Source organism: Loxodonta africana, chromosome 3 (assembly GCF_030014295.1).
Source record: "Loxodonta africana isolate mLoxAfr1 chromosome 3, mLoxAfr1.hap2, whole genome shotgun sequence".
In the NCBI taxonomy this organism is placed as follows: Eukaryota; Metazoa; Chordata; class Mammalia; order Proboscidea; family Elephantidae; genus Loxodonta; species Loxodonta africana.
Genome location: NC_087344.1, coordinates 104,692,370 through 104,719,454, shown reverse-complemented (window position 1 = coordinate 104,719,454; position 27,085 = coordinate 104,692,370). Strand labels below are relative to the sequence as shown.

At 36.9% G+C, this 27,085-nt stretch overlaps 1 protein-coding gene across 1 annotated transcript in view; it reads right to left on the bottom strand.

Annotated features, from left to right (window-relative positions):
• UBE2U (ubiquitin conjugating enzyme E2 U) overlaps positions 1-27,085 on the bottom strand; it is a 77,861-nt gene that overhangs the window by 15,542 nt on the left and 35,234 nt on the right. The window contains exon 9 of the mRNA XM_064279956.1: positions 20,597-20,678. Within this exon, the coding sequence (XP_064136026.1) occupies positions 20,597-20,678 (82 nt within the window). The remainder of the gene's footprint in view (positions 1-20,596; positions 20,679-27,085) is intronic.

Here is a 27,085-nt window from a genome sequence, read left to right as displayed (position 1 = left end):
TTTTTTTACACATTTCATTATAATACCTCACTTTGTCTTCTCGAGCCACCCTCTGAAATGTTAGTTTCCAAGGGCTGCTGTAATAAATTCTTACAAACTTGGTGGGTTAAGACAACAGACATTTATTCTGTCACACTTCTGGAGGCTCGAATTCTGAAATCAAGGTGTCAACAGGGCCATGCTCCCTCTGAAGGCTTTAGGGAAGAATTCTTCCTTGCTTCTGGTGGGTCCTGGCAATCCTTGGTGTTTCTAGGCTCCTAGCTGCATCACTGCCATCTCTGCTTTGGTCCTCGCATGATCTTTCCTGTGTGTCTTACCCTCTTTTTTATAAGGACGCCAGTCATTGGATTAGGGTCCATTCTAATCCAGTATGATCTTGTTTTAACTAGTTACATCTGCAAAGACTCCATTTCCAAATAAGGTTACATTCTGAGTTCTGGATGGACATGAATTTGGTTGGATACACTATTCAACCCACTATAAACAAAAACCAAACCTGTTGCTGTCGAGTCGATTCCAACTTATAGCGACCCTACAGGACAGAGTAAAACTGCCCCATAGGGTTTCCAAAGCTATAAATCTTTACGGAAACAGACTGCCACATCTTTCTCCCCCAGAGTGGCTGGTGGGTTCGAACCTCCAACCTTTTGGTTAGCAGCTAAGCATGTTAACCCTTGCGCCACCACAGCTCCTTATACCTATGTAAACACCACTCAATCAAGATGTAGAACATTTTCATTACTCCAAAAAGTCCCCTTATGCTCCTTTTCAGTCAAGGAACTGTTTTCTGCCACTAAGAATTAGTTTTGCCTATTCTAGAATTCCAAATTAACAGAATCCTGGAGCATTACCTATGTTGTATTTTGCATTATAATGTTTTCATATGTATAAATGTTTGGCTCTTTTATACTGCTGAGTAGTATTCCATTGCATGAATATACAGCAACTAGTTTACTCATTCACTGTTGATAACTATTTGGGTTGTTTCTAGTTTAGGGCCATTATGATTAAGGCTGCTAAGAACATTAGCAAACAATTTTGCATGGACATGTTATAATTTTGCTTGGATAAATACACAGGAGTGGAATTTCTGGGTCATATAGTGTTTATTTAGTTTTATAACAAAATGCAGAACTGTTTTCCAAAGTAGGTGAACTATCTTACACTACCACAAGCAATTTATGAGAATTCTAGTTCGACATTTTAACAAGTACTTGGTATTGTCGGTCTTTTATACTTTATCTGTTGCAGTGGGTGTCTAGTAGTATCTTATTGTGGTTTTAATCTGGATTTCATTGATAAGTAATGATGTTAAGCATCTTTTTTGATACTTAGTGGCTATTTAGCTATCTTATTTGGGGCCCTGGTGGCACAGCGCTTAAGAGTTCGGCTGCTAACCAAAAAGGTAGGCAGTTTGCATCCACCAGCCACTTCTTGGAAACCCTATGAAGCAGTTCTACTGTGTCCCATAGGGTCACTATGAGTCGGAATTGACTCAATAGCAATGAGTTTTTGGCTTTTTATTTTGTGAAGTATTCTTTCAAACATTTTGCCCATGTTTAATCAGGTTATTTTCCCTATTATTTAGTTGTAAGAGTTCTTGCTGTATTCTAATACAAGTCCTTTGTCAGATATATGTGTTTCAAACACATTCTCCCAGTTTCTGGCTTGCCTTTACACTCCTTTATGTTGTCTTTCAAAGAGCACAAGCTTTATTTTTTTGATAAAGTTTAATGTATCAATTTTTTGAATGTGTGGTTTTTTTTTTTTTTTCCTGGTCCTACCTAGGACATCTTTTTCTACTCCATGATGGTGAAGATTTCTTCCTATGTTTTCTTCTGAAAGTTTTATAATTCCAGCTCTTATGCATAAGTATACGATTCATTTTGAACTAAATTTTTTCTATGGTGGGAGGTAATGCTTTTTTTTTTTTTCATACTGTTATCCTGTATTTCCAGAACCATTTGATGAAATAACTATCATTTACTCACTGACTTACCATTGTCAAAAGTTAATTAAGCACATATGTGGAGGTTTTTTTCTGAGTTCTCTATTCTGTTTCATTGACCTTTATGTCTATCCTTATGCCAATACACAGTCATGATTACTCAGCTTTATAGGAAGCCTTGAAGTCAGATAGTATAAGCCTTTCAACTTTCTTTTTTTTTGAAATCGTTTTGGTTATTCTAATTCCTTCCCGTTCCCATGTAAATATGAGTATTAAGTTGTCAATTTCTTTAAAATAGCTTGTTGGAATTTTGATTAGGACTGTGTTGGATCTATAGCTCGATCTGGGAAAAATGCCATTTTATCGATATTGAGTCTTCAAATCGTATTCAAAAATGTATATCTTTTCATTTATTTAGGTCTTCTTTATCTCAGTGGCTTGTAGTTTTCGGTGTACAGATTTTGCATATATTTTGTTATATTTATACCTCAGCATTCCGTTTTTTTATGTTACTGTGAATTTTTTATAATTTCAATTTCTAATTGTTGGTTGTTGGTATACAGAAATACATTTTTTTCATATTGACTTTGTATCTTACAATCTTATTTTTTTTTGTGTGTGTGTGTGTGTGTGTGGACTCTTCAAGACACCTATATAGACTATCATGTCATTTGTGCCAAAATAATTTTGCTTCTTCCTTTTAAATCTATGTTCTTTTAATTTTGCTATCTGGTTTTACTGTACTGGCTAGAATCTCCAATAAAATGTTGCATGGCAGTTGTGGGAACAGACATCCTTGTCTTTTCCTGGTATTAGAAGGAAAACATTCAGTCTTTCACCATTATATATGATGTTGTGGCTTTTTTCACAAATGTGTTTTATCAAGTTGAAGAAGTTTGTTCCTATTTCTAATTTACTAAGGGTTTTTTAAAATCAGGAATCGATGTTAATTTTTTCATATGCTCTTTCTTGACCTATTGACATAATCATATGATTTTACTTTCTTATTCTATTAATACAGTGAATTACATTGTTTGATTTTTTGGATGCTAAACCAATGTTACATTCCTGGTATAAACCCAGTCAGTCATGATGAACTATCACACACACATACATACACACACACACCCCACTATCTATAGTGGGATTCAATTTGGTAAAATTTTGTGAAGGATTTTTACCTCTCTGTTTATGAGGGATATTGATCTGTAGTTTTCTTGTATGTGTCTGTCAGTTTGTCAAACTGTGGAGGCTTGTGTGTTGCTGTGATGTTGGAACATATGCCACTGGTATTCAGATACCAGCGGGGTCATCCATGGAGGACAGGTTTCAGCTAAGCTTCCAAACTCAGACAGACTAGGAAGAAGGACCCGTCAGTCTACTTCTGAAAAGCATTAGCCAGTGAAAACCTTATGAATAGCAGCGGAACATTGTCTGATATAGTGCTGGAAGACGAGCCCCCCAGGTTCGAAGGCACTCAAAAGATGACTGGGGAAGACCTGTTTCCTCAAAGTAGAGTCGACCTTAATGACGTGGATGGAGGAAAGCTTTCAGGACCTTCAGTTGCTGATGTGCCACGACTCAACATGAGAAGAAACAGCTACAAACATCCATTAATAATCAGAACCTGGAAGGTATGAACTATGAATCTAGGAAAATTGGAAATCATCAAAAATGAAATGGAACCCATAAACATTGATATCCTAGGCATTAGTGAGCCAAAATGGACTGGTAGTGGCCATTTTGAATTGGACAATCATACTTTCTACTACACTGGGAATGACAACTTGAAGAGGAATGGTGTTGCATTCATCGTTAAAAAGAACATTTCAAGATCTATCCTGAAGTGCAACGCCGTCAGTGATAGGATAATATCCATACGCCTACAAGGAAGACCAGTTAATACGACTATTATTCAAATTTACACACCAACCACTAGGGTCAAAGATAAAGAAATAGAAGATTTTTATCAGCTGCTGCAGTCTGAAATTGATCAAACATACAATCAAGATGCATTGATAATTACTGGCAATTGGAATGAGAAAGTTGGAAACAAAGAAGAAGGATTAGTAGTTGGAAAATATGGCCTTGGTGATAGAAACAATGCCGGAGATCGAATGATAGAATTTTGCAAGACATAACGACTTCTTCATTGCAAATACCTTCTTTCACCAACATAAATGGTGACTATTTTTTTTTATACACATGGACCTCACCAGATGGAACACACAGAAATCAAATTGACTACATCTGTGGAAAGAGACGATGGAAAAGCTCAATATCATCAGTCAGAACAAGGCCAGGGGCTGACTATGGAACAGACCACCAATTGCTCATATACAATTTCAAGCTGAAACTGAAGAAAATCAGAGCAAGTCCACAAAAGCCAAAATATGACCTTGAGTATATCCCACCTGAATTTAGAAACCATCTGAAGAATAGATTTGACGCATTGAACACTAGTGACCGAAGGCCAGACGAGTTGTGCAGTGACATCAAGGACATCATACATGAAGAAAGCAAGAGGTCACTGAAAAGGAAAGAAAGAAAAGACCAAGATGGATGTCAGAGGAGACTCTGAAACTTGCTTTCGAACGTCAAGCAGATAAAGCAAAAGGAAGAATTGATGAAGTAAAAGAACTGAACAGAAGATTTCAAAGGGCCTCTCGAGAAGACAAAGTAATGTATTGTAATGACATGTGCAAAGGACTGGAGATAGAAAACCAAAAGGGAAGAACACGCTTGGCATTTCTCAAGCTGAAAGAACTGAAGAAAAAATTCAAGTCTCGAGGTTGCAATAGTGAAGAATTCTATGGGGAAAATATTAAACGATGCAGGAAGCATCAAAAGAAGATGGAAGGAACACAGAGCCATTATACCAAAAAGAATTAGTCAATGTTCAACCATTTCAAAACGTGGCATATGATCAGGAACCAATGGTACTGAAGAAAGAAGTCCAAGGTGCTCTGAAGGCACTGGCGAAAAACAAGGCTCCAAGAATTGATGGAATATCAATTGAGATGTTTCAACAAACAGATGCAGCACTATATTGATAGGGAACTGCCAGAAATTCAGGCCAGTTTCAGAAGAGGATGTGGAACCAGGGATATCATTTCTGATGTCAGATGGATCCTGGCTGAAAGCAGAGAATACCAGAAGGATGTTTACCTGTGTTTTATTGACTATGCAAAGGCATTCGACTGTATGGATCATAACAAATTATGGATAACATTGGGAAGAACGGAAATTCCAGAACACTTAATTGTGCTCATGAGCAACCTTTACATAGATCAAGAGGCAGTTGTTTGGACAGAATAAGGAGATACTGATTGGTTTAAAGTCAGGAAAGGTTTGAGTCAGGGTTGGATTCTTTCACCATACCTATTCAGTCTGTATGCTGAGCAAATAATACGAGAAGCTGGACTATATGAAGAAGAAGGGGGCGTCAGGATCGGAGGAAGACTCATTAACAACCTGCGTTATGCAGATGACACAATCTTGCTTGCTCAAAGTGAAAAGGACTTGAAGCACTTACTAATGAAGATCAAAGACCACAACCTTCAGTATGGATTGCGCTTCAACATAAAGAAAACAAAAATGCTCACAACTGGACCAATGAGCAACATCATGATAAATGGAGAAAAGATTGAAGTTGTCAAGGATTTCATTTTACTCAGATCCACAATCAACAGCCATGGAAGCAGCTAGTCAAGAAATCAAAAGACGCATTGCATTGGGTAAATCTGCTGCAAAGGACCTCTTGAAAGTGTTGAAGAGAAAAGACATCACCTTGAAGACTAAGGTGCGCCTGACCCAAGCCATGGTATTTTCAATCTCATCATATGCATGTGAAAGCTGGACAGTGAATAAGGAAGACCAAAAAAGAATTGACGCCTTTGAATTGTGGTCTTGGTGAAAATTATTGAATATACCATGGACTGCCAAAAGAACGAACAAATCTGTCTTGGAAGAAGTACAACCAGAATGCACCTTTAGAAGCAAGGATGCCGAGACTGCGTCTTACATACTTTGCACATGTTGTCAGGAGAGATCAGTCCCTGAAGAAGGACATCATGCTTGGCAGAGTACAGGGTCAGCGGAAAAGAGGAAGACCCTCAATGAGGTGGATTGACACAGCGGCTGCAACAAGGTCAAGCATAACGAGGATTGTAAGGATGGCGCAGGACTAGGCAGTGTTTTGTTGTGTTGTGCATAGGGTCGCTGTGAGTCAGAACCGATTTGACGGCACATAACAACAACAACAATCTTTGGTTTTTTTATTGAGGTAATGATGACTTCAAAACATGAACTGAGAAGTGCTTCCACCTCTTCTGTTTTCTGAAAGAGTTTGTGAACGACTGGTATTATTTTTTCCTTAAATGTTTGGAAAAATTCATCACTGAAGCCATTTAGGCTTACAGTTGTCTTTGTGTGGAGTGTTTTAACTATAAAATTTAATTTATTTATTAGATATAAAATTATTCAAGTTATCCATTTCTTTTTAAATTAGCCTTGGTAGATAGCGTCTTCCAAGAAATTTGTTTATTTCATCTACGTGGTTAAATTTATTGGTACAAAATGGTTCACAATATTTTCCTTTTAAATCCTTTTAATATTTATGAGATCTGTAGTGATATCTCCTCTTGGTAATTTGGGTCTTCTGTCTTTTTGTTTTTTCATGATCAGTCTTGCTGGAAGTTTATCAGTTTTATTGCTCATTTGAAAAAAATAGCTTTAGGTAGCATTGATTTTTCTTTATTTTTATGTTTTCGATTTCATTGATTTCTTATGTTTTCTTCTCTTTCTTCCTGCTTACTTTGGGTTTAATTTGTTCTTTTTCTTATATAGAAGCTCAGATCATTAATATGAGACCTTTCTTCTTTTCTAATACAGGCATTCAATATTAAACATTTCCCCATATCCAATGCTTTTGCTATATCCCACATCTCACGATGTTGTGGTTTTTTTTTTCTTTACATTCAGTTCAAGATATTTTCTAATTTTCCCTGTGATTTCTTCTTTGACTTACTGGTTAACTTAGAAATGTTTTGTTTAATTTCCAACTATATGGGGGACAGGCTTCCATATACCCTTTTATTATTGACTTATAGTTCAAATCTGTTTTCAAAGAACATATTTTGTATGATGCCAGTCTTTTAAAATTTATTGGGACTTGTTTTATGACCCAGTGTACTATCTATTTTGGTGAATGTTTCATTTGCAGTAGAAAAGAATTAGTGTTTTTCTGGTTTTGGTTCGAGTGTTTTATAAATGTCAATTAGCTCAAGTCTGTTATGCTGTTGTTCAAATCCTCTATATATTTACTAATTTTTTTCGATCTACCTGTTCTATCACTGGTGCAGTAGGGGCTTGAAAAAATAAATTATATTATTTGATTTGTCTATTGCTTCTTCCAGTTGTTTTTCTTTTTTCATGTATTTTTGAAGTTCTGTTAATAGTTACATAAATATTTAGAATTTTTATGTCATCTTGATGAATTTATGCGTTTACTGTAGATAAATGTTCCTCTTTATCCTTGGTAATATTCCTTTTCTGTAGTCTGTGTTGCCTGACATTAATATAGCCATTCCATCTTACTTTTGATTAGTGTTTTCATGGTATAGTTTTTCCATCTTTGCCTTTTAGCCTATCTGTGATAGTATATTTAAGGTGGGTTTCTTGGAGACAGGATGTAGTTGGATCTTACTTTTTAATTTAATATAATCTGACAATCTCTGCCATTTAAAGGGAGTGCTTAGATTATTTGTATTTAATATAATTATCATATGGTTAGGCTTAAATCTATCATATCTCTGTTTTCTCTTTGTCTTGTCTGTACTTCGTGCCTTTTTACCTCTTTACCTGCCTTCTTTTGTATTTGTTTTTAATATTTCATTTTGTCACTACTATTCCCTGGTGGCGTAGCGGTTAAGTGCTACAGCTGCTAATCAAAGGGTCGGCAGTTGGAATCCACCAGGCACTCCTTGGAAACTCTATGGGGCAGTTCTACTTTGTCTATAGGGTCGCTAGGAGTAGGAATCGACTCGATGGCACTGGGTTTTGGTTTTATTGGTTTATTATCGCTACTTTTTTTTTTTTAAGTGGTTGTTCTGGGGTTTACAACAAATATCATTAACTTATAATAATCTACCTTCAAATAATATTATAAAATTTCCTGTATAACGTAAAAACCTTACAACACTAGATTTCCATTCCACTGTCCCATCTTTTGAGCTACTGTTGTCATACGTTGTAATTTTACATATGTTATAAACCCCACAATGTATTTTTATTTTAAACAGTCAACTATCTTTTTTTTTCTTTTTCTGTCATTTATTTTTAAATAGATTAAAAATAAGAAAATAAGTCTTTTAAATCTACCCACATGTAAACCATAACTTTTGTGTAGATCCAAATTTCCATTAATACAATGTTCTTTCTGCCAAAAAGCTTCCTCCAACATTTACTGTAGTGCAGATCTGCAGGCGATAAATTCTCTCAGCTTTTGTTGTTCTGAAAAAAATCTTTATCTTACGTTCAGTTTTAAAAAATTGTATTGTGATTTAGGTGAAAGTTTACAGAGCAAATCAGTTTCTCAATAAAAATTTATACACAAATTGTTTTGTGACATTGGTTGCAATCCCTGCAATGTGTCAGCATTCTCCCCTTTTCACCTCGGGTTCCCTGTGTGTCTATTCATGCAGTTTTCCTGTCCCTTCCTGCCCTCTTGCATTTGGGCAGGAATGGCCCATTTGGTTTTGTACACTTGATTGAACTAAGAAGCACGTTCCTCACATGTGTTACTGTTTGTTTTATAGTCTTGTCTAATCTTTGGCTGAAAAGTGGGCTTTGGAAGTGGCTTCAGTTCTGAGTTGGCAATGTATCTGGGAGCCATAGTCTCAGGGAACGGTTTCTCCTGACTCTGTCAGACCAGTAAATCTGGTCTTTTGTTGTGAATTTGAATTTCATTCTACATTTTCCTTCCACTCTGTCCAGGACCCTCTGTTGTGATCCAGGTCAGAGTGGTTGGTGGTAGAAGCTGGGCACCACCTAGTTCTTCTGGACTCAGGCTGATGGAGGCTGTGGTTCATGGGGCCATTTAGTCTTTTGGACTAATATTTTCCTTGTGTCTTTGGTTTTCTTCATTCTTTTTTGCTCTCGACAGGATGGGACCAATAGATGCACTTTAGATGTCCATTCACAAGGTTTTAAGGCCCAAGACACTACTCACCAAAGTAGGATGTAGAAAATTTTCTTTATGAACTATGCTTTGCCAGTTGACCTAGATGTCTCCTGATACCATGGTCCTCAGCCCTCAGCTCCAGTAACTCAGACCCTCAAGGTATCTGGATGTGTCTAGGAAGCTTCTATGACTTTGTTTTAGTCAAGTTGTGCTGACTTCCCCTATATTGTGTGTTGTCTTTCCCTTCACCAAAGTTGACACTTCTCTACTATCTAGTTAGTAATTTTCCCTCCCCATGCCTCTCCTCCCTTGTACCCATCAAAGGTTTTTTTTTTCCCCCTGTGTGTAAACCTTTTCTTGAGTTTTTATAATAGTGGTCTCATATAATATTTTTCTTTTTGTGATTGACTTACTTCACTCAGCATAACGCCCTCCAGATTTATCCATGTTGTGAGATGTTTCACAGATTCATGGTTGTTCTTTATTGTTTTGTAGTATTTCATTTGTGTATGTACCATAATTTGTTTATCCATTTATTGGTTGATGGGCATTTAGGTTGTTTCCATCTTTTCACTATTTTGACTAATGCTGCAAACATGGGTGTGCATATGTCTATTTGTGTGATGGCTCTTATTTCTCTAGGATATGTTCCTAGGAGTGGGATTGCTGGATTGTATGGTATTTCTATTTCTAGCTTTTTTAAGTAGGCGCCATATCATTTTCCATGGAGGTTGTACCATTTTACATTCCCACCTAGAGTTCCAATCTCCCTACAACCTCTCCAACATTTATTTATTTATTAATTAGTACCAGTATTGTCAGGGTAAGATTATATCTCGTTGTAGTTTTGATTTGCTTTTCTCTAATGGCTAATGATCATGAGCATTTCCTCATGTGTCTGTTAGCCACCTGAATGTCTTCTTTGGTGAAGTGTCTATTCATATCCTTTGTCCATTTTTTAATTGGATTATTTGTCTTTTTGTTGTTGAGGTGCTGAAGTATTTTGTAGATTTCAGAGATTAGGCCTTTGTTGGATATGTCATAGCCAAAAAATTTTCCCAGTCTATAGGTTCTCTTTTTACTGTTTTGTGAAATCTTTTGATGAGCATAAGTGTTTAATTTTTAGGAGTTCCCAGTTATCAGGTTTATTTCCTGGTGTTTGTTCATTGTTAGTTATAGTTTATATTATATTTATGCCATGTATTAGGGCCCCTAGCATTGTCTCTTTCTTTTTTTTTTTTCCATGGTCATTATCGTTTTAGATTTTATATTTAGGTCTTTGATCCATTCTGAGTTAGTTTTTTTGTGTATGGCGTGAGGTATGGGTCCTGTTTCATTTTTTTTACAGATGGACATTCAGTTATGCCAGCACCATTTGTTAAAAAGGCCCTTATTTTACCTGCATTTTGGAGAGGTAATTTCACTGGGTGTAGAATTCTAGGTTGACAAATTTTTTTCTTCTACTCACTTTTAAGATATTTCATTATCTTCTGGCTTGCATGTTTTCTGACATGAAATTATCGGTTTTCTTTATCTTCTATCGTTTACATGCAATGCTTTTTTGTTTGTTTGTTTGCTTTTTCCCTTTGCTACTTTTAAGATTTTTTTCCTCTTTATCACTGAGTTCCAACAATTTGATTCTGGTATGCCTTGAAACCTACTGCTATTGAGTTGATTCTAACTCATAGTGACCCTATAAGGTTTCCAAGGCTACAAATCTTCACAGAAGCAGACTGCCACGTCTTTCTCCCGTGCAACTGCTGCTGGTTTTGACCCACTGCCCTTTCAGTTAGCAGTCAATTGCTTTAACCACTGCACCATCAGGGCTGCTTCAATTGAATGGTATGCCTTAGTGTGGTTTTTAATATTTCTTTTTCTTGTCATTCATTGAGCTTCTTGATCTGTGAGTTTATAGTTTTCATCAAATTTGAGATTTTTCAGCTATCATTATTTCTTCAAATGTTTTTTCTGTCACTTTTTTCTGAAACTCCAATTACTTGTATCCGAGACCACTTGATATTATCCCACAGCTCACTGAGGCAGTTTTCATATTTTTCCCTTTTCAGTCTTTTTTTTTTCCTCTGTGCATAATTTTCAGTCGTTTGTATTGCCACATTTCCAGGTCATGTGTCATTTCTTCTACAGTGTCTAATTTTCTGTTGTCCCCATACAGTGTACATTTAAATTTTTTTGGATATATTTTTATCTCTAGAAGTTCCACTGGCCTTTTGTATACTTTCCATTTTTCCCTCCATCATATTTATGTTTTTCTTTGTATTCTATATATGGTTTTTACGATAGCTTTTTTTTCTTTATAAAAAATAGCTTTTATTTAAAAAAAAAGTCTTTGGACCTGAAGCACTTACTGATGAAGATCAGCGTGGATTACATCTCAACAAAAAGAAAACAAAATTCCTCATAGCTGAACCAATAAGCAACATCATGATAAACAGAGAAAAGATTGAAGTTGTCAAGGATTTCATTTTTCTTAGATCCACAATCAATTGCCATGGAAGCAGCAGTCAGTCAAGAACTCAAATGACTCATTGCATTGGGCATATCTGCTTCAAAAGACCTCTTTAAAGTATTAAAAAGGTGCACCTGACCCAAGCCGTGGTATTTTCATTTGCCTCATATGCATGCAAAAGCTGGACAATGAATAAGGAAGACTGAAGAAGAATTAACACCTTCGATTACGGTGTAAGCGAAAAATGTGGAATATACCATGCACTGCCAAAAGAACAAACAAGCCTGTCTTGGAGAAAGTACAGCCAGAATGCTCCTTAGAAGCAAGGATGGTGAGACTATGTCTCACTTACTTTGGACATTTTAACAGGAGGTACCAGTCCCTACAGAAGGACATCATACTTGGTAAAGTAGAGGGTCAGTGAAAAAGAGGAAGACCCTCAATGGGATGGATTGATACAGTAGCTGCAACAATGGGCTAAGCATAACAACGAGTGTGAGGATGGCACAGGACTGGGCAGCATTTAATTCTATTGTACATAGGATCACTACGAGTCAGAGCCAACTCAATGGCAACTAGCAAAAACTTTTTTCTTTAGATTTTATTTATTTTATTGTTGTTGAGAATACATACAGCAAAACACACACCAATTCAATAATTTCTCATGTACAATTTAGCGACATTGATTACATTCTTTGAATTGGGCAACTATTCTTACTCTCCTTTTCTGAGTTGTTCATCCTTCATTAATATACACTTACTGCCCTGTAAGTTTCTCATCCAATCTTCCAAGTTGCTGTTGTCAATTTGACCCCATATAGATAGTTCTTAAAAGAGCTATCTAATGCTTAAGGCAGACCGTTTTTGAGTAGTTAAGCTAAACTACTGTTCAGTTTTAAGAAGACTTCAGGGGATATTTTTAGTTCAAGTTTCAAAGATTATCTCAGAGCAATAGTTTCAGGGGTTCATCTACCCTCCATGGCTCCAGAAAATCTCTAGTCCGTGAGAATTTGAAATTCTATTCTCATTTCCCCCCTTTTGATCACGATTCTTCTATGGAGTCTTTGATAAAAATGTTCAGTAATGGTAGCCAGGCACCATCCAGTTCTTCTGGTCTCGTGGCAGCTGTTCATGGAGGCAATTAGCCACACTATAATAATTGCATTAAGGCCCATATTTACTAATTCCATCATTTCTGTAACGTATGGGCCTGTTTCTATTGATGGATTTTTTTTTTCCTAGTCATGGATCATATGTTCCTGGTTGTTTGATGATTTTTTATGAGATGGTGAACACTTGAATTTTATCATGTTGGATGCTCAATTTTGTTGTATTTCTTAAATAAGATTACCCTTTATTTTGGTATGCAATTTAGTATCTTATGGATCAGTTTGATGTTTTCAAAGCTTGTTTTTTAATCTTTGTTATGGTGGGCCCAGATCACCCTTTAGTTTAGGGATAAATAGTCTCACTCCTAAGATATGGCCTTTCTGAAGTCTCTATCCAATGTCCCTTGAATTATGAAGTCTTGCCACTCTAGCTAGTTGGAACACAAACTATTTCCAACCCTGCATGAGCCTTGTGTGAATTTAAAAATAACAAAAAAACTATAATCTTATTTTTCTAAAGGCAAATATGACTTTAGAAAGCAAAATGACTTGATTTATACCTTTTCTGCCCCACTGATAAACCTGTCTTCAAAGAAGCATGTAAATATTGTTTTTCCTTTTTTATTCAATTATTTACCTTTATCTGACAACATGAATTTAAAAGGAAAAATGTTAAGCATCACTAATTAAAGAAATGCAAAATAAATAACTATAAAATACCATCATCATTAAATTAAAAATAAAACAAAAACCCTAATGCTTTTTTATTATTAAATTCATCTATAATTTTGGCGGCACTATAAATTGCTACACAATGTCAGATATAAGCTTGAAGTAAGAAGGGTTAAAGCTATTTAAATACTCCTTGAAGTACTGAGCTCCCTCTCTCTAAAACTAAGTTGTTTGGCAGATATTTTTAAAAAAGGATGTTTCCCTTTGTGTTTATTTTTCACATGGCTGTATTTTAAAGTGGAAACCCTGGTGGCGTAGTAGTTAAGAGCTACGGCTGCTAACCAAGAGGTCAGCAGTTCAAATCCACCAGGCACTCACTCCTTGGAAACTCTATGGGGCAGTTCTACTCTGTCCTATAGGGTCACTATGAGTTGGAATTGACTCGGCAGCAATGGGTATATATAATGTAGTATATATTTTAAAGGAGCCCTGGTGGCACAGTGGTTAAGAACTTGGATGCTAACCAAAAGTTCGGCAGTTCAAATTCCTATGGGTAGTTCTACTCTGTCCTACAGGGTTACTATGAGTTGGAATCAACTCAGACAGCAATGGGTTTGGTGTTTGATTTTATATTTTAAAAAGGATAATTCCAATGTCCATTCTAATGCTTAGTCTCCTTTAACCACAAGATGGCACTCAAGGTTTACTTTGGGGAATAAAAAGACTAGAATTTCTCCAGGAAAACTGCATTAAACATATAATTATGTAAGCTTATAAAAACAGTGTTTAATAACCCTGAAAGGATAGCGCAAACATACATTAAATTAACAGACTCAGCATGAATGTTTTCCATATATCTTGAAAAAAGGAAAAAAAACTAGTTATGTGTAAGACTTTGTCTCACATAATGGACGCGTTATCAGGAGGGACTAGTCCCTGCAGAAGGGCATCGTGCTTAGTAAAGACAGCATCAGCGAAAAAGAGGAAGACCCTCAATGAGATAGAGTGACACAGTGGCTGCAACAATGAGCTCAAGCATAACAACGATTATGAGGATGGTACAGGACAGGGCAGTTTTTCATCCTGTTGTACATAAGGTCACTCTGAGTTGGAACATATGGTACAAGAAAGTTACTTATATAGTTTTGAGTTAAAACATGTAATCATAATCACAAAATTAGACACTAAAGGAACTTAGAAATAATATATACTAACTCCTTAAATTTAAAACAGAACAACTGAACCCAGAGTGTGTTTTATAAATATAAGAAAGTATTATATTTGTAATTGATAATGTTAGCAGAGCATATATGCTAATTTTTTAATATAGAAGGAGAACGGAACTAACAGTTTAATATTAGAATTTCAGGTTGGTCCCCTCCCCCTCAAAAAAAAAAGGAACTTTTCCAGGAAAGGCAGACTCGATTTGTACTTATGATTTAGTAGGTAATACTTTGACATTTACTTGAAAATTTAAGCTTTTAATAAGTACATATTAGTAGGCAAAGGGGAAATAATTTAGTTTTAATTTCTAAATACAATTTGCATTTATGCATAACATTTGGCAAGTTGGTTAATCTCTCTTGGTTTCTCTCATTTGTGAAATGGGGGTAATGTCTATACCCACTGTTTCAGAATTCTATTAGAGGAAGGTCTTAAGATTTCAATCCAGGTGAAAAGAGAGGCTACAGACTTTATCTTGAAGCCATATCTGCATAGCAAGCAAAGTGGTTTAGCTTCAAATGTAGTTGATTTGTTGTGGCCTGAGGGATGCTGATGGATGTTAAGGTTGGTTTTCACCCCTTAGAGGCACAACTGTTAACTCTGTGGGGTATTGAGCATTACATTAGGAAATGAAGGAGGAATTTTGGCACACAGTAGGTGCTTACTCACATTAGTTCCTGTTCCCCTCGGCAATATTCCTTGGAAACCCTAGTGCCATAGTGGTTAAGTGCTATGGCTGCTAACCAAAAGGTCAGCAATTTGAATCCACGAGGCTTCCACTCTGTCCTATAGAGGCACTCTGCATTGGACTCAATGGCAACAGGCTTGGTTTGTTTCATTTTAAAGCTATATAGAATACAAAACTCCAGAATTCATAACTTTTATTTAAATAACTTGCTGGCTGCCAAAGGTTTGACTACTGGCATAGATTTTTCCATTGCCATGTAAATAATCATTAGCTTTAGAGTATGACATAAAAAATAGTTTCATATGTACACAAGCAAGAGCATTAAAAAAAAAAAAACAGCTTCACTGCTTTCTAATATATCTTTCACTCTTTCTTTGGAGAAAATAAACACAAACTACTGATTAGATTCTAGATTCATAGTCTTTCCCATGTCTTGGTAGAAACAAAGCATTTGCGTGAATGGCCAAAAGACAGGGACAGCCATAGGAAAGAAAAAAAGGCCTTAGAAATGAAAACCAAACGAAATATCAATTAATGAATATTTATGAGTTGCTTATGACAATGGGTTTCTATTAATACTAACTGAAGACATGTGTAAAACTCTTCATCATTTGCATAAAATATGTATGACAATCATTTATATGCTCTGTTTTCAATCACTGATCTGTGACTATACCCTTAAAACCCTTAGAACTCCCCAAATAGAATCATAATCCCGGTATTAGAATGGACCTTAATAGAAATGAGTGCCTAAATTTTATTTTTTTCTAAAATTAACTGCCTTCGCATTTAATATTTATCTTAAATGGGGAAACAAGTATGCATCATTCAACACACATTTACTGAGTCCCTGCTGTTTCCCAGGCATCATGTTAAACACAGAGAACATGAAGTTACGATCATGTCCCTGCCGGGGTAACTCTCCATGAATATAGACCTCCACACCACGCATGCTGAAAAGAGATCTGAACGTAGTGCTATGGAAGGAGAGGATGAAGTAACTCAGAATACCTGTGTGTCAGGGACAGTTTCACAAAGCCAACATTTGGGCTGGATCATGCCATCCTGTGAAACACTTGGCCAGCGATGATGAAGGGAGAGTGGAGAAGGGAAAAGTATCATAGACATAACAGGACTAAAATAAATGTGAGCATGGTTTTAAATAAATAAATAAATAAAAGAAAACACTGCTGTTGAGTCGATTACGACTCATAGCGACCCCATAGGGATTCCAAGGTTCTAAATCTCTACAGAAGCAGACTGAGGCATCTTTTTCTCTCGGAGCCATTGGTAGTTTCGAACAGCCAAACTTATGAGCGTGATAACCAAACCAAACCTGTTGCCGTAAAGTCAATTCCAACTCACAGCGACCCTACAGGACAGAGAATTGGCCCAAAGGGTTTCCACGGAGCGGCTGGTGGATTTGAACTGCCGACCTTTTGGTTAGCAGCCTAACAATTACCACTGTGCCACCAGGGCTCCATGAGCATGATAGGTGTTGTTTATTTCTTAACCGGAGAAAATTTTACACTGTTTACATCTTTTTACAGAGACTATTTTTCTCTGAAAAGCCGGGGGGCATGGGCTTTTGTCTCCTGACTCCTCAGGAATTAATATTTACTGAACCTCCATTTGTCAGCACTGTACGATTATTTTATATATGATCTCATTCAAGCTTCACAACAACTTTGCAATGTACATAATATTATCTCCATTTAAAGGATAAGGAAACAAACTCAGATCGTGTAGGAATTTCTCCAAGATCTGCCTGACTTTAAAACCCATGCTCTTTCCCCATGCTGCCTCCAAAAAAAGACTTTTCCATCTGGGAGTTAAACTGGGGCCACAGTAGGGAAAGCGTGAATAATATCTAACCTTTATGAGTTTTTTTTTTTTTTATGAGTACTTATTCTGTGCCAGATACTGTTTGAAGCACTTCACACATATTAATTTACTTAGTCCTTACAATCTCGTTAAAACCAAAACAAACCCATTGCCGCCGAGTCGATTCTGACTCATAGCAACCCTATAGGACAGGGTAGAACTGCCCCATAGGGTTTCCAAGGAGGGCCTCGTGGATTTGAACTGCCAACCTTTTGGTTAGCAGTCATAGTTAACTGCTATGCCACCAGGTTTTACTACAGTCTCCTTAGGAGGTAGATAAAATTTTTACTCCCATTTAACAGATAAAGAACTGAAGCAAAAAGAAGTCAGATAACTTGCCTAAGGTCACCGAGCTGGCAACTGGCAGAGCCAGGATTCAAATCCAGGCAGCCTGGCTCCAGGACCCTTGGGTTTAAACACTCCACATCCTTTCTTCTAACTCAGGCCAAATCCTAACTCTAGACCACCAGCAAAGACCCTGCTGAGAAAGATATTTTAGGCAGAAGGCACAAAATGGCGAAGAGATCTTATGTCCCCAAAGAATGGTGAGAAAAAACAAATTAGCATTGCTTGAGAATTGGGTATTGATAGATGAGGGGAGGGGAGAACAGTAGGAAAAGAAATAGGAAGCTGGAGAGGTAGGTCTCTTTTTCTAGCAGAAGAAAGGTTCTCAATTTGCCTCTTCTGTTTTTTTGTTTTTGTTTTATAAATAGGAAATTTCAGTGTATGGAAAGCATTTTCAAATATTCGAAAACAGAAAGATGTGCAATGATATTACATGCACAGAAACATAGAGTTGATTCTGACCCATAGCGACCCTATAGGACAGAGTAGAACTGCCCCACAGGGTTTCCAAGGAGCGCCTGGTGAATTTGAACTGCCAACCTTTTGGTTAGCAGCCAAACTCTTAACCACTATACCGCCAGGGTTTCCACCTGGGGGAGAGCCTTCCATACATCTTTTTGTTATTGACTTATGCACATACAGATCAGTTACTCACTTGTATAGATCCCCAAACATTTTCTACTTGAGTCTTTCTGAACTGCCCACTTTATAATACCTCAGTATTCTGATGAATGTAAGATTTCTAATAATGATATGAAAAGAAGTTGAATTTCACCATTCTCGAGCCTTTTATTATACCTGTGCTGATTTGCATACTCAAATATTTGTGCTCCAATAAAATGCAGATAAATACATCTTTTTAAAAGTCTATTTACCTAGGTTACTACAAACTGTTTTTTGACTGAGAACTCCAAAATTTAAAAGAAGCAAATATCATCTGATCTAAATATATTTTCATCAACCACCAGATGGCATAAGGTGTGAGAGTTTTATTCTGACAGGGTCACCATGTACATGATAATTTGACCTATAACTTCAAAATAATGTATTTGGAAAAATGTCCTAGCACTCAAACAGTTCACAATTATTTCAGCCGTATGTAGAAGTAAATGGATAAGTTGAAAATGACATGGTTCTACTTTTTCTAAATTTTGGGTTTCTGTGGGATGCTGGCAATACATAATGAATCAATGATCACACACATAAAACAAAGCAGTTCTTTTAAAGGAAATAAAAAAGGAAGTCATGTCAAAGCAAAATTAACCTTAGATTCAAAGTAGGTTTCTCCAACTCTAATAAAAGAAACCTGAAACGTGCCGTCAAAAAAACCATACTTGTACTCCTTCAAATTCTGCTTAATAAAAACTTTTCTACTGCCTATAATTTATTCTGAAGGCAGAAAAGTATCTGATGCAAAAGCGTTTCCCTACATTGGCTTGAAGGAAAGTTGTTGCAGAAATAAATTGAAAAAAGAGAGTCCAGTTGAACAAAACAATATGAACTATGATGTTTGTTTAAAGGTAGGAAGTATATTTTAAGAATCTTGATTTTATACACAAATTAAAAGAAAAAAAAGTTGCTGTGGAGTTGATTCTGACTCACGGTGACCCCAAATGTGTCGGAGTAGGACTGTGTGTGCTCCAGAGGATTTTCAGTGGCTGATTTTTAGGAAGTAGATTTAAAAAAAAAAAAAAAAAATTTTTTTTTTTTAGATAACCAGGGTTTTTTTCTAAGGCACTTTTGAGTGGACTCGAACCTCTAACCTTTTGGTTATCAGCAAAGTACATTAACTGTTCGTACCACTCAGGAATTCCAAATTCAAAATCCAGTGCATTATTTTTTATTAATCTATATTTCTACCTAGTAAAGGGTTCACATTGCTAATAGTGTTGAAGAGCTAAAAAAAAAAAAAAAAAAAAAAAACAGATAAATAAAAATAGGATCTTTAATTCCCCTAGATTTAAGGTAGTGCCTTCATTGACTAGGAGTCCTTGCGTGCTGCAAATGGGCAAGTGCTTGACTACTAGCCAAAAGGTTGGCAGTTCAAACCCACCCAGAGGTGCCTCAGAAGACGGGCCTAATGACCTGCTTCTGAAAGATCACAGCCTTGAAAATCCTATGGAGCAGCTCTATTCTGCATACATGGGGTTCCCATGAGCTGGAATTGGCTAGATGGCAACTAACAACAACAGCAATTCATTGACTACTGTATTTTTTGCAAATAATGGATTCCTTCTATGTTTATTTGCCAAGTGCACCACCCCCCATGAAGTATTTTCAAAAGAGTGATATGCTAATTTTTTTTACAGCAACATGTAAAAAAAATGGCATAGTGGTGCTTCATAGTGGTGCTTGTGAAAATATCTCTCAGCAGGAGGGCATGGTTGGCGAACAAACATAGAAGACACGCGTTATTTGTGTAAAGATACGATACTTCCAAAAAAGCACACCAGAATAAATGACTGCTTCAAAGTAGTACCACAGAAATGAGAGAGAATCTTCACTCTAGCGTGACAAAGCAGAAAAGACACCTTCAGTAGTCAGGAGATGGAAGAGGAGATTAAGATTTCTTCTTTAATCTAGTCTAAGAGTCAGTGATTTCGAAAGATATCGTAATGATTGACTTTTGTATTTTACTAAATACTTCCTCATTAGGTTTAATATTTTTGGTTCCTTACTGAGAAGTGTGTGGAAGAGGAAAAACTATTTGGAGCTATAAGAAGGATAAAAAATGAGTTGGCGATATGCAAATTGTTTGTTTTTTTATTTTCAAGGTACATGTTGACAAGGATAATGAGGGTAGGAGCAAGAGAACTAATGAGAAGAGTATTGTGGAATTCTTTCACGGTGGCTCATGTCCTATATCTCCATCCCTGGCAGCCAATAGGTAGCAAAGATATTTCCCACCTGGGTTCATATGAAAGGGAGAAATGTTTCTTACTCTTGTTCCTATGCTTAGAAAAGAGGATAAAATACTATTTCCAAAGGATTTTCTTTTCTCTTACAGTTCAGTTAGAAGAAATGGAATAATAGACACTTCAAGTTAATAGGATTCTAGACACTTCAAGTTACTTACTTTAATCTCCATTCTTTAGCCTGCTTTAGATCAGTTTTCTTCCATTGATAATACCTTCCTATGAAATCTGGATCTTGAAGCACTGAAATCAGAGTATTAAAAAAGATGAGCTATGCGTACATTTGTTAATAAAAGTTCAAAGTTGAAAATAATTCACTTCTTAATATGTGGCAATAACATACACTATGTAGGTCAAATCGTATTACCACTGCTCACTTCCCAAACATCTTTCTGATATCAGAACTTTGTAATACTGAATATTATTTAAAATAGGTAGATTGTGACTTGGAAATTTTCTCATGATGACATTTATTTATATATTAACAGACTCAAACATACGAAGAAGGCACAGGACTAAGCAGTGTTATTTTTTATTTTTTTTTCTGTTATACATGAGGTTGCCATGAGTTGGAGCTGACCCTAAGACAACTAACAATAAAAAACATGTCTTGACTTTGTGTCAGTTTTGTAATCTCTAATAGAAAAGTATCCTCTATTGCCTCCATAGTATAGTCCTTCTTCCCCTGTTCTGAGAATTACTGGGCACTGCCTCCACGCAGTTTTTGTCCTGACACACTTTTTATCCAACGCTGCATAGATTTATCTGAAAAGAAAAAAAAAATTTTTTTTTTCCACTACTGGGACTGTAGCATCCAAAGAAATGTAATAGTCCCAACTTGCCTTATCATGTTTTATTTTCTCATATACTATCTCATCCTAACCATAGAATGACTTAAAGCAAGGCAGAATGTAAATTGAAACGCAAAGAGTTAAGTGACTAGCCTAAATTTACGTAACTGCACATGGCAAAACGAGTACCGGACTACGGAGTTTGTAATTTCTGACATCACGCTCTTCCCACTAAAGCAGTGGTTCTAAACCTTGGCTGCATATTGTAATCACCTGGGGAGCTTTAAAAACTACTGCTGCCTGGTCCCAGCCCCAGATATTCTGATGTAATTGGCCTGGGGTGTGCCCTTCACGCTGGAACTATTGCAAGCTCCTCAGGTGGTTCTAAGGAGCGGCCAAGATTGAGAACCGTTGCATTAGAATTAGATGGTACAGCCTTTTGCCTCCAAAGGCATTTTGGAGGCACTTGCCCTCGTTGCTGGCTTAAAGACTCAAAGAATGAAAGTCTCCTACGGTAAAAGCAAGCATCCCCATGATGCTTCAGGCTGTTTGGTCTGTCTTGATGACAGCAAACAAACAACAGGAAGCCTCTCCTCAGTATTACAGAGTACACTGGTCTGAAGGAATTATTTTCCTCAAACATAAACATTTCCTTATGGGGATCATATTCTGTCATTAAGGCGCTGTTGCCCACAACCATATGTATTGGTTTGTTCTCTGCCAAACCTTTTATTCTATAGTGATGGACAGAGAATCATGGATCATCAGTATATTTTCCCAGATGATTGCCTATGATTACATCCATTATGAATTAATAATTACTAAAAATATGCTGCATATACTTCAGAGTTTGAATTTGAACCTCATGCTATAGAGAGATAATTTCATTTCATATTGTGGAGGCAGTGTAGTGTGATGCTAAGAGCAACAAATATGGAGTCAGAGGATCAGAGTTCAAGTTCTCCAGCCAGTGCCTACCTGAACTACTAATTCATAGTAGCCACGTTTGTTGGACACAAGCTATGTACCAAGCACTGTTGTAAATGCTTCAGCCTTGTGAGGTATGTACTGTGCTTATCCTCATTTGACAGATGAGGACACTAGATAAAGAGAGATTGAGAAATAAATCCAAGGTCATACAGCTAGTAAATAGCAGAGCCAGGATTCAACTCAGTCAGTCTGACTCCAGAATTTACCAGTACATGATATGCTCTCTCACATGTGTGAAACTGGATAAATTACTTAACTTTTCTTGGTCTTGGTTTTCTTATCTGTAAAATAATAATAATATCTAGCTCATAAAGCTGATACACCAGTATTTATGAATATAAACCAAACCAAAACCAAACCTGTTGCCATCAAGTTGATTCTGACTCTTAGTGACCCTATAGGACAGAGTAGAATTGCTCCATAGGGTTTCCAAGAAGCTACTGGTAGATTCAAACAGCTGACCTTTTTTGGTTGGCAGCCAAACTCTTAACCACTGCACCGCCAGGGCTCCATTCATGACATGTATTAGGTACTTAATAAGTGTTGGTTGAATAAATGAATAAAAGGATGATAGATTGGGAAGGTTTAAAAGTATATGTGAGCACATTCTGTAAATTGCATTGTACCAGAATAAACTTACTATTATTATAGCACCAACGGCTATGTATAGATTTGTAGGCACAAAGATACGGACAAGAGTTCATACCAAAAATCAAAATATAGCTACTCATAAAAGATAGAGCTCTTTAAAATATGTGCAAGAGTTTAATAATATTTTCAGTGATAAGAATATAACTGTAGAAAATGAAGTTATTAGAGGTTTCTCTTATTTCTGAGTTTTTGAAGAAACATTCTATAATCCAAAGGCTTCATCTTTATTATTGCCAGGAAATTAGGTTGTTAAAAAAGATAGCACTGGATCTCATCCAGCTGAACTATCCAAAGACAAAATGGCCAACAGCACATGTAAGGTTTACATTTAATTTTTTTAAATTAAGTGCTGGTTATTATTGGAAGAAAACTCTTAAAACATTCTTATAACAATTCCCTCAGGGAAGAAGAGGCAGGGTGATTGTGAAATCTGGCACCAAGTGCTAGAATCAAAGTCTCAGAAATCCTTCTGGGCTAGAGATAACCATTACCAGCTACCGCCTTCAAAGGGAGGGATGAACTATAAACTAGGCTAGTGAGCGATGTAGAAACAACACAAAATTAAATATTTTGGGGTCGAACTCTTTTGAGGAAGGAACTGAGGAAGAACTTAATTGTTCTTTACTGTAAGACATTCCTTCCCAACTTGCTTTATGCTTTGGCATATGCTTTTATTATTGTTATTTTTTAAGTACCATCCTATAACTATCTGTTTGTTTTTTGGTTGAAGTATTTTGACACTGAGTTTCTCCCTAGAGTGTGCTAATGTCTTTCAGCACCATGTGCATTAAGGGTCATCACCTCTTGGAACTCATTTGAGCTCTACATAGTAGGTGCTCAAGACATGTGTACTGAATTCACAGCAGCACCCAGTTACACATCTTTGGAATGAAGCAAACACTCATATATCCTGGTATCAAAAAAAATTTTTTTTTATATCAATAGAGGTGTTAAAGAGCTTAAACAACTTTTCCTAACCGCTAATGTATGAGTAAGGGAGAAGGCAATGGGTGATTGCAAAATAAACAATTAACGCCTTGTAAGAACATGTGGGAAAACCTGGTGCCATAGTGGTTAAGTGCTAAGGTTGCTAACCAAAAGGTCAGCAGTTTGAATCCAGCAGGCGCTCCTTGGAAACTCTATGGGGCAGTTCTACTCTGCCCTATAGGGTCGCTCTGAGTCGGAATTGACTCGACAGCAGTGGGTTTTTTTTTTTTGGTTAAGAACATGTGATTTCTTAGAAGTTATTGATCTCAAGTAAAAATATGCTTTATGTCTCTCTCTCTCTATATATATATAAATTCATTGCCATCCAGTTGATTGTAACTCAAAGCTACCATATAGGACAGAGTAGAACTGCTTCCCCCTACATGTCTGTCAGTTTGTCATACTGTGGGCGCTTGTGTGTTGCTGTGATGCTGGAAGCTATGCCACCAGTATTCAGATACCAGCAGGGTCACCCAAGGAGCACAGGTTTCAGCTAAGCTTCCAGACTAAGAAAGACTAGGAAGAAGGACCCAGCAGTCTACTTCTGAAAAGCATTAGCCAGTGAAAACCTTATGAATAGCAGCAGAACATTGTCTGATATAGTGCTGGAAAGTGAGCCCCCCAGGTTGAAAGGCACTCAAAAGATGACTGGGGAAGAGCTGCCTCCTCAAAGTAGAGTCAACCTTAATAACGTGGATGGGGTTAAAGCTTTTGGGACCTTCATTTGCTGATGTGGCATGAGTCAACATGAGAAGAAACAGCTGCAAACATCCATCAATAATCGAAACCTGGAATGTACAAAGTATGAATCTATGAAAATTGGAAAGCGTCAAAAATGAAATGGAACCCATAAACATCGATATCCTAGGCATTAGTGAGCTGAAATGGACTGCAATTGGCCATTTTGAATCAGACAATCATATAGTCTACTATACTGGGAATGACAACTCGAAGAGGAATGGTGTTGCATTCATCGTCAAAAAGAACGTTTCAAGATCTATCCTGAAGTACGATGCTGTCAGTGATAGGATAATATCCATATGCCTACAAGGAACACCAGTTAATACGACTATTATTCAAATTTACGCATCAACTGCTAGGGCCAAAGATGAAGAAATGGAAGATTTTTATCAGCTGCTGCAGTCTGAAATTGATCGAACATGCAATTAAGATGCATTGATAATTACTGGCGATTGGAATGAGAAAGTTGGAAACAAAGAAGAAGGATCAGTAGTTGGAAAATATGGCCTTGGCAATAGAAACAATGCCGGAAATTGAATGATAGAATTTTGCAAGACCAATGACTTCTTCATTGCAAATACCTTCTTTCACCTACATAAACGGTGACTGTACACATGGACTCGCTAGATGGAACACACAAAAATCAAATTGACTACATCTGTGGAAAGAGATGATGGGAAAGCTCAATATCATCCGTCAGAACAAGGCCAGGGGCCAACTGTGGAACAGACCATCAATTGCTCATATGCCAGTTCAAGCTGAAACTGAAGAAAATCAGAGTAAGTCCACGAGAGCCAAAATATGACCTTGAGTATATCCCGCCTGAATTTAGAGACCAATTTCAAAAATAGATTTGACGCATTGAACACTAGTGACCGCAGACCAGATGAGTTGTGGAATGACATCAAGGACATCATCCATGAAGAAAGCAAGAGGTCATTGAAAAGACAGGAAAAAAAGAAAAGACCAAGATGGATGTCAGAGGAGACTCTGAAACTTGCTCTTGAGGGTTGAGCAGCTAAAGCAAAAGGAAGAATTGATGAAGTAAAAGAACTGAACAGAAGATTTCAAAGGGCCTCTCGAGAAGACAAAGTAAAGTATTATAATGACATGTGCAAAGAGCTGGAGATGGAAAACCAAAAGGGAAGAACACACTCGGAGTTTCTCAAGCTGAAAGAACTGAAGAAACAATTCAAACCTCGAGTTGCAATAGTGAAGGATTCTATGGGAAAATATTAAACGACACAGGAAGCATCAAAAGAAGATGGAAGGAATACACAGAGTCATTATACCAAAAAGAAGTAATTGATATTCAACCATTTCAAGAGGTGGCATATGATCAGGAACCAATGGTACTGAAGGAAGAAGTCCAAGCTGCTCTGAAGGCACTGGCGAAAAACAAGGCTCCAGGATTAGATGGAATATCAATTGAGATGTTTCAACAAACAGATGCAGTGCTGGAGGTGCTCACTCGTCTATGCCAAGAAATATGGAAGACAGTTTCCTGGCCAACTGACTGGAAGAGATCCATATTTATGCCTATTCCCAAGAAAGGTGATCCAACCGAATGTGGAAATTATAGAACAATATCATTAATAACACACGCAAGCAAAATTCTGCTGAAGATCATTCAAAAATGGCTACAGCAGTATATCAACAGGGAACTGCCAGAAATTCAGGCAGGTTTCAGAAGAGGATGTGGAACCAGGGATATCATTGCTGATGTCAGATGGATCCTGGTTGAAAGCAGAGCATACCAGAAGGATTTTTACCTGTGTTTTATTGACTATGCAAAGGCATTCGACTGTGTGGATCATAACAAACTATGGATAACACTGCGAAGAATGGGAATTCCAGAACACTTAATTGTGCTCATGAGGAACCTTTACATAGATCAAGAGGCAGTTGTTCAGACAGAACAAGGGAATACTGATTGGTTTAAAGTCAAAAAAGATGTGTGTCAGGGTTGTATTCTCTCACCATACCTATTTAATCTGTATGCTGAGCAAATAATCCGAGAAGCTGGACTATATGAAGAAGAACGGGGCATCAGGATTGGAGGAAGACTCATTAACAACCTGTGTTATGCAGATGACACAACCTTGCTTGCTGAAAGTGAAGAGGACTTGAAGCACTTACTAATGAAGATCAAAGACCACAGCCTTCCGTATGGATAAAGAAAACAAAAATGCTCACAACTGGACCAATGAGAAACATCATGATAAACAGAGAAAAGATTGAAGTTGTCAAGGATTTCATTTTACTTGGATCCACAATCAACAGCCATGGAAGCAGCAGTCAAGAAATCAAATGACACATTGCATTGGGCAAATCTGCTTCAAAGGACCTCTTGGAAGTGTTGAAGAGCAAAGATGTCACCCTGAGGACTAAGGTGCACCTGACCCAAGCCATGGTATTTTCAATCACATCATACGGGTATGAAAGCTGGACAATGAATAAGGAAGGCCAAAGAAGAATTGACGCCTTTGA